This window comes from Strongylocentrotus purpuratus, unplaced genomic scaffold (genome assembly GCF_000002235.5).
Source record: "Strongylocentrotus purpuratus isolate Spur 01 unplaced genomic scaffold, Spur_5.0 spur5_scaffold_16, whole genome shotgun sequence".
NCBI lineage: Eukaryota > Metazoa > Echinodermata > Echinoidea > Camarodonta > Strongylocentrotidae > Strongylocentrotus > Strongylocentrotus purpuratus.
In genome coordinates, this window is record NW_022145601.1 from 26,356,636 (window position 1) to 26,365,405 (window position 8,770).

At 34.3% G+C, this 8,770-nt stretch overlaps 1 protein-coding gene across 1 annotated transcript; it reads left to right on the top strand.

The window, feature by feature from the left end:
* Window positions 1–8,268, top strand: LOC579195 (protein RER1). Its single transcript, XM_779323.5, has 7 exons — window positions 1–70; window positions 2,258–2,348; window positions 3,278–3,382; window positions 3,815–3,914; window positions 4,660–4,741; window positions 5,384–5,519; window positions 6,227–8,268. The coding sequence occupies exons 2-7, from the start codon at window positions 2,271–2,273 to the stop codon at window positions 6,317–6,319; spliced, it is 594 nt and encodes a 197-aa protein (XP_784416.1). The 5' UTR covers window positions 1–70; window positions 2,258–2,270; the 3' UTR covers window positions 6,320–8,268.
* Window positions 8,269–8,770: the final 502 nt, after the last annotated feature.

The window sequence follows — 8,770 nt, forward strand, 5'->3', positions numbered from 1 at the left end:
TTCGTAATAAACCGTGAACTTGATTTTTATTCCTCAAACTTGGTTTCCGATCCCGACGCCGTGGTTGCGGGTATGTAACACAAATTATGTAGTAAGCTGTGAGATACAAATGTTTTTATTGTGAAGAAACTAAGTGTTTTGTTATTGATGAATGAATCAGATGGCATCTTAGCTATATTACCACGAAGGCCAGACCGAAGGAGAAGCGCGCCGAGTCATCACCGGGGAGCTATGCCTATGACCGACGCGTCCACATCTCTCGCCCAGTCGCTCCCGTGCCGTTGCAAGCGCTGCAGTGCTGTTGGTCGGGCCGAGCACTCCTTCGCTTTCGCTAGTACGAACAGTAGGGTCGCTGGTTCGAGAATAAGGATCGTCTTCATAAGCGCAGACCGATGCGCCCTCAAAAAATAAGAATCGTCCGAATTTTCGCAGACGTTACATAGACTAGAGTCTAGGCCTACTTTTGATTATCATTGGTGCATTGCTGCGAAAAATGGATTCTGCAATGATTTTATTGATGCATTTTCTATTCACTATTGACTTCGTACAGAGACTTTCACATTATAATAAGTGCGATAAATCCATGAGAAGAACCTAGATCTACAGACAACCCATAAAAGTAGACAGTGAACTAGACCTAGGTTTTACTAGTGCTATAGATCAGCGCGGAAACGCACGGTGCGTGCGCGCGCTTCCAATTGACTTTGTACATGCGGCCGAAAACTGGTACGCTATGCCGAAAACTGCCGAAAACTGACTCCGAAACAGTGAAAATTGAAAGGAATATTGTCATGGCAATTCGTGATTTTTTTCTGGGATTCTTGTTTTGTTTAAATAATAATAATATTTGCTTCATGATTTGAACAAAAAATGATAATAAATAGGAAGTAAAGGGTCCAAAAAATAGGATTTTGTCTTAAGTGGCCGAAAACCGGCTCCTTTACTCTAGTTCAACAAGAAAATTAATCGTCAAAGCATTTCAGAGATATTGCGATCTAAAAATTTGATGTCCGATAAAAAAAAAAGAAGGTCTTTAAAACAACGAGACCTTACTTCACACATGGGTGTACGTGTATACAGTTGATTTATACAAAAATGTGATCCATCAAAAATTAGGTAATGTCATAATTTGCAAGGCAAGATTTAATCAGTCGGTACCACACTTGTTTACAATTTTGAGGGTATCTGCTTTCAAAATGAAGATTTCCAGACCTTTAATTAGGCTGTATCGGTAAGTTAATAATTTTTCAAAATGTACTCAAATGACTGCAAAATTTGCCAATCTTTTGTCAATATTTTCACAATTTCACACCCAATTCAAAAGAAAATGTTGTCTCTGGGTAATTTCATGTTCCTCTTTCCATTGATGATAGCAGATTTTTGAAATCTTACCAATTGTTTGAGATTGTTTGTTAGCACACTATGGTCACACCACCATACCATTACCAGTCTACTCCAGCTCCGGTTACCAGTTGTACCAGTATCACCACCTGAAAATTGAAAATTGGAATGGGCCAAAAGGCAAAAAGCCAACCAAAATAAAAAGCCGATATTGTCATTCATGTTGATCCACACAGACACACTTTTCTCATTTTCTCCAAGTCACATCGCAAAATTTCTCAGTCAATGATATGTACATGTATTACTTGATGGGCAAATTCATACCAAAAAATATATTCACATAATGGCGCTATATTAGTTCAGAATCATATCCAGGCTTTGACCCATAACTCCAGCGTGGAGATACCCTACTGAAAGATACCAAAAATCAACTAAATCTTCATTGGGAGTACGAAAGGAACTTATGGAAGTATTTCCCTAATGACTGTTTGCTACAATCAGGCAAAAAAAAAAATCCCCTCTTTTTACTCATCTAGACCATATGGTTTGATTCATAAATTATGTAATGAAAGGAAATTGATGTAATTTTCCTTTGATTTCAAAATAATATTGAAAATCAATGCGAAACTTTGAAATAGAAAGATTTATTTCAGGTAATTTGTCTGGTTTTGTGAACTACTGCGTGCGATGAGAAAGGTAATCACACTCCGATGTATGTAGAAATAGTCTCAGTAGAAATTGTAGAACAATTGACGATATATAAAGTGGGTGAGGCTTTCGGTCTAAGCGTGACCATGATTTGCACAGCACTTCCCTAAACAACTAATGGGTTATCTCGCTTCTCCCTAGGCTAAAAGATTCTGATTGACTTTCAGACATACTAACTATTGAGTGCAATTCTCTTTCTTTGTTTCAGCTACATTGCAGCCATGAATGACATCGGTAAAGCAAGCGAGACCATCTCTCAACCAAGCTTTTTTAGCAGAGTTTTTACAAGTATATCACAGGTAATTTCATCATCAAATTATGAACTCTCATGTCTACAAATTCTCATTATTCCTGTAATTTGTTTCTAGCAATTCACCTTACAAATCAGTCAGTACACGTAATTCTCATGTCGTGACTCAGTTGGTCATTTGGAACAAAACGGGTACTTCATCATATCAATTTTAATGTTAGGCTTCTGGGAATAATTTTGATTTGTGAAGAAATTTTTGCTTGCACCCAGGAAATAAAGATTGTGTGCTTGATCATGTAATGAAAAACAAGGCAGAACAAATCTTGGAACCAGCAGGATTTGAACCCGCCATCTACTGCTTGCCAGGCAGCAACTCTAATACCAGTCCATCACTGGTCCATGGCACAGTCACAATGAACTGGAAACAAGCAGGGGGTGGGAATAACTGCTCTAAACATCAGTTACCAATCTTTATTGGTAACATTTCAGAAATCTTTGGGGTTTTGTACCTAAATATTGGGATATTCTAGTCTTGTTTCTCTCTGGTTTGTGCAAACATGTACATAGCTAAAATGCAAACACAAACAAGTTTTGTTTGTGAAGCAAATTTTCTTGAATGTCATTTATATCATCAAAGTAGGACAAAACGAGAAATCCACCCTGATATTAAGTTGATTTTAATAGGAGGAGATACAATTTGAAAAAACAGCTCAATGAAGGTTTGAGCAAAATGTAAAGTGATCAATGTTTGAAGTTGTAATTGATCGAACATAAATTTGCAAGTGTTTGACCCATCTTTCAAGCTCCCTGTCTATTTGCTCTGTACCAACAAATTCTAAAATTCATTTTAAGATGTTCTCTCTTTCTCTTTCTGTTTCTCTCTCTGTCTCTCTTTCTCTCTCTTTCTGTCTCTTTCTGTCTGTCTACGCCTGTCTGTCACTCTCTCCCTCTCTTTTTGCCTCTCTCTCTCTGACACAGAGGTATCAAGGTTTATTGGATAAGTCTGTTCCCTATGCGGTGCCCAGATGGGTCGGTTTCGTCGGCCTGTATATCATCTACCTGCTGAGAATATTCTTCATTCAGGTGAGGCACATTTCATGTATGACCCCACCCCTTTTGGGGGTCTTTTTTTAGTATTTTTAAGATCATTTATAAATGTCTTCTGGGATCTCCCATGTGTCTTTCTGTTTATATTGTAGACACTGTAAAAAGAAATATAGAAGAGAAAAAAAATAAAACGGGTAATGAAAATATAAAATGATAAATAATGTCTATATATTGCTATGAACTTCTAAAATAATAAGTTGTACTCCAGCCTCTCTGAATTAATAAGTAATATTCATACTGGGACAGAATGCTTTCCACAGTACTTACTGTAAGACAGTACAACATACTAAAATAGGCAATACCCTTGTGCTCTCTCTTTACTAAAAAATGAATGTAAATTAAAGTGTTTGAAGTATGCAGAACTCATCAAAAATTCCTTATTTCTCCATTTATATTTTTTTTGCTCAGGGTTGGTTCATCATAACGTATGCTCTAGCTATATACCATCTGAATCTCTTCATTGCCTTCCTCTCACCTAAGATAGACCCAGCTGTTACAGATGACCCAGGTATGTGCCTCCCTCTGTCTTGTTCAACTACAAAACTTGTTTATTTAATTTTTTTTCTGCATTTTTTCAACATGATAGAAAGTGATGTACAAACCAGGTACAAATATGGTTGTACGTTTTGTGCTGCATAAAGAATCAATCATTTTAATTTTGGCCATTACACGTAGTGGGTTATTGATGTAGACAAATGCTCATTTACCTGTTACAGCTCATTTTATGTATTTACCAAAGAAAAAAGATGTCAGTCAGTCACTCAATAGTGTCTGACAGTGAAGTCCAGAAAGTAAACAGGTTTCCTTGCATAATTTGAATAATAGGACACCGCTAACGTTTAAATTTCACAGATAGGACATACGTGACATATTCATAATTCCTGCAAAGTTCTACAGAATTTGATGTTGGCTGCAATTGGGACATAGTATCTTTAAAATTAGCAACACATTTCTATTTGTCTAACAAAACGCCTTGTGATCAAAATGGAAATGTTTGAATAGGTATCAACTCAGAAAAACTCTCAACATATTCAGTAAAAAACAAAGACCTTACACTGAATGCACTTCTAAACAGAAAAATCATTTCTTATTTGCTGTTTTTTTGTTGACATTTGTGTACTCATTATTGCTCATGTCATGTTATATTTTATCTTAAGCTGTTATTCCTGAAGCTTGGTACTGGAACAACATGGTTCTCATAATCATTGATTCAAAGAGTAAAATAACATATTTAAATATTTTTTCTTTGACAGACGATGATGGCCCTGCATTACCAACTAAATCAGGTCAAGAATTCAGACCTTTTATTAGGAGATTACCAGAATTCAAATTTTGGTAAGTACATTCTTTCTTTTTTTTCATGAGCATTTCTCATGAATTTGTTGTGCGTATTACAATGTAAAAGGAATTGGGTTCAATTAAGTGTTACAATTATAGTTCACTGTGTGGGAATACACATTGAATTGATCATGTAAAATAACATTTTTTGTTAAAATTCAATATTTTGAGAAAAAAATCACCAAATCATCAATGTTAATTGATCTCAATTCCATTGAAATCAGTATCAAAATATAGATAATTTCATGCTCTTTCATAAGATACCAAACGAACAGTGGTTCAAGGTTTCTTAAAAATGTTATTTACAAAATACCCTCTTGTTTTTGTATAAAGGGCCGCTTTTTAGGACATTCCCTCTGATTTTTTAGAAGGTGACTGCTACAAATACAAATAAATTATGAAATATTGTGTATTATCATAAAATCTTTTGAATTAACAAGGTGTGCTTAGTTTGTGAAGCAGTTGCAACAAACCCCTTCTTCTGAATTTAGCCCTCTGCTTTGATATAGTGACAGAAACTAGATGTGCAAAGCATCCATTTTACTATGGATGCCTCGCATTGTACTCACTTTTTATTTCCGTACCATCAAACACAGTTCATATTGTGATTTTTGTTTTTCTCTTTTTTTTCTACTTCAGGCACTCTGCAATGAAAGCTATACTAGTAGCTTTGACATTAACCTTCTTTGAACTGTTCAATGTTCCTGTGTTCTGGCCAATCCTAGTTATGTATTTCTTCCTCCTTTTCTTCTTAACAATGAGGAGACAAATTGAGGTGAGTGGCTCATTGTCTTTTTCTCTGCTTTCCTTTCTACTAACCAAGTCCATCTACAAGATTGACAAAAGAACAACAATTGACTGAAGAAAACTTGGCTGTTAGTGTTGGATGTAGAGCATGCTCAAAACATTTGCTTGACGAAATATGAAACTGACTCGGAACAGTTGAAAGGTCAACAATACTGACAATAGATATAAAGCAAACTGTCAATGTAAACTGATATCATCCTGTATAGTCCAAGTTTTGTTGATTTGTTGAGGGTTAGTTTGCTGATGCATACCTACTGACAGTTGAAAAGAAACACATGTTACTCTGATCATGAGGGTTGACTAAAATGGAAGCATGGAGGATATTCTCCCATGGATAGGATCATGCACTTGGATTGGATACACTGTATTTTTACCACATTTATTTAATTCCTTTTAAAATAAAGAGAAGAAAGAAAAAAAACCTCTACAGAAATAGCTTCCCATCTTTTGCTAGGAACACAATTGATCTATTAATCAGGGGAATGTAATAATTTGTCACCATGCACTTTACAAAAGAGTAAACATTCAATTTGACTGGATTTTACAAAAAGCCTTTTCTGGTTATACTTCTTTAAAATCATATTATAGATTGATTACATGCTTAATCCGAATAAAGGATTCGTCAACATATCAATTTCCTAATCACATGAGCATTTTATGTTTTTGTTCTTACAGCACATGATCAAGTACCGGTATTTGCCCTGGACCCGCGGGAAGACGAAGTACAAAGGAAAGGAAGATACAGGCGATGTGATTGGTTCACAATGACATGATGACCCTAGCAGCACAACCAATCAGGACACAGCCAAGCCAACATAGGTCAAGATAGGTCTTGTTATGTCTCATCAAGTTCTGCTATATGTGTTTCCATCTTAGTATGGTTGTGCAGCACAGGTCTAAGAAATGTTGTCTAAGATAGATGTATATCATTTTTTTAAAGATAACCGTTCAATTTTTTGTATATCTACATACTTCATGGATAGGCGATCTCCAGCGTTAATTATGCTGGTTTTCCTTATCTATCACTTCATTTAATAGTTTGTAAAGAGTAATTTAAAGTGAAAGAAAGTCTTTTGGAAACATGAGTAGTTGTATTAAAAACTACTTTCCATTTCTAACAAATGAATGCAAATTAAAGTAGCGTGATTACACAGGGACTCTCCTTAGGGATTCGGCAATATGGAGGATAAATTTAGTTATGATTCGATTTTTTCAATCAGTCCATAGAGTTTTGAAATCTATTGGAAAGAGCTGAACATCTGAAAACTGAATAAAATTCATTACATGTATCTTGAGATAGGTAACATCTATGTCCACGGCTCAAACTTTGTCAATGGTTTATAATTAAAACATTTTGATTTGTCACAATGTGTAACTCCATTCAAATATATCTGCATTATTTATTTATAATATGCACAACACAAAATACAGTATACAAAATAATAAAATGAAAATCTAGTCATCACTGTTACCCAATAGCATTAGTTTCCTCGTAGCTTCCACTAATTAACCACCAGAATTGTTCACATGCTTCATAACTTTCTTATTGTTGGTCCGATTTATTTCAAACTTTTGCCATTTTGTTTATATTTTCCTGCTTTCATACAAATGAACTTACTACAAGGGTTAGATTGCCCTTTAATTGTGTCATGAATTTTGTTCTCGCAAAATCATGTTTAATTACATGTCTATATGTATATAGAAATCATCTTTATGGTTAAAAATATTTGGTTGTTTCTCTGCACTTATAGTTATAACATCTTCAATATAATAAGAGTAAAAAATATTAAAGATTACTGATTAGTTTTGTACCCTGTAGGTTCCATTGTTTTGAGTCTATAGTATAATTTTGTATTGCTACACGGTGCATTTGCTGCAACACTATGATGGATTTTCATTTCTTTGTGTAGAATTCTCATATCTAGCAAAGAGCTGTCTTAAAGAAAATGGTTGTTGCCGAAAACAATTGTTATTTCAAGTGAATATTTTAATTGAAAACATTTACAGCTTTTGCTCACAAAGGTGGTGGTCTGTTAGAAGTTATTTAATGATATGTGTGTTTGATATGTGTGACTCTTATGTTGTAAAATGGCAAGTAATGCGTTACAGTTTTTAATATGGAGTCAAGGTGCGAATAAGAACACCCTCCTTTTCCTCTTGAAATTCATAATGTTGTGCCCCTCCGATTCCTTACTTACCAGAAAACAGTGGAAATACTTGCAATAGGGATATCACTTTCATTCCCCCTTCAAGTGTTTGTTTGTTTGTATTTTCTTATTATTCTATTAGTTGTAAATGTAGTTGTAGTTTATTTCACATACTATATATCACATTAAGACACTTGAATGAACAGCCATCATGTAAAGTTGTACGGTACACTGTATGAGGAATGTGGATATTTGTAGTATATTTTGGAAAATGTGGGTCATTGCACTTTTATTTTTTATTCAAATTGTTTACTTTTACAAGTTCTATATGAAATAGTTATTTACAGTATGATTTTGACAACAAAAGTAGGATTTATTCTCATCCGTTGCATGGCATATATGCAACATGTAAAGGATGATTAAATACCAAAATGTCATTCATCTAAGAGCGTTTTAGGTATACATTCTCTGTATTAATGAGTTCATGTTCATGTTAATGTATGAAGCATTTTTTACCATGAAGTGAATGATAAAGAATATGTATTAAAATTTGTGAGTTATAGTAAAAAATTCTTCCTGCATTCATTTGTATGCATCATTTTCATCTGCCGACTTAGCAAAGAGCATGCTCAACACAAAATACACTCAGCAAAAAAGAAAGTGGACACTATTTATGATTAAGATTTGCATATCGATGTTTAAAGGGAAAGTCCACCCCAAAAATAATTTTGTTTCGATAGAGGCAGAATAATAAGAAAATCAGGTGAGTGAAAGTTTGAGCAAATTCTGAATGAAAATAAGAAAGTTATGAATTATTGAAGTTGTGATCAATCAAATACAAATTGGCAACTCTGTGACTTATTATAAGAGCTCTCCTTCATTTGCTTTGTGCATAATATTCCATAAAATCATGTTTTCTTCGTTATTGATGACGGAATATATATTTGTTCCTTGCAGGGGGAGTATAGAAACATATTTGCAATTATTATATTTAGGGTGCATGTATGGTTGAAATTTTTCTTGAGGGAAAATGAAAAATTTAGATTTTTTTAGTACTGAGCAAATGGAAGTT

What these genes read in the sequence shown, in the direction of transcription:
- LOC579195 (XM_779323.5), top strand. Translation starts at nt 2,271, where the DNA reads ATGAATGACATCGGTAAAGCAAGCGAGACCATCTCTCAACCAAGCTTT. An exon ending in TGAGAATATTCTTCATTCAG is followed by an intron (nt 3,383 to 3,814) that starts GTGAGGCACATT and finishes TTTTTTGCTCAG; the next exon opens with GGTTGGTTCATCATAACGTA. An exon ending in TTACCAGAATTCAAATTTTG is followed by an intron (nt 4,742 to 5,383) that starts GTAAGTACATTC and finishes TTTCTACTTCAG; the next exon opens with GCACTCTGCAATGAAAGCTA.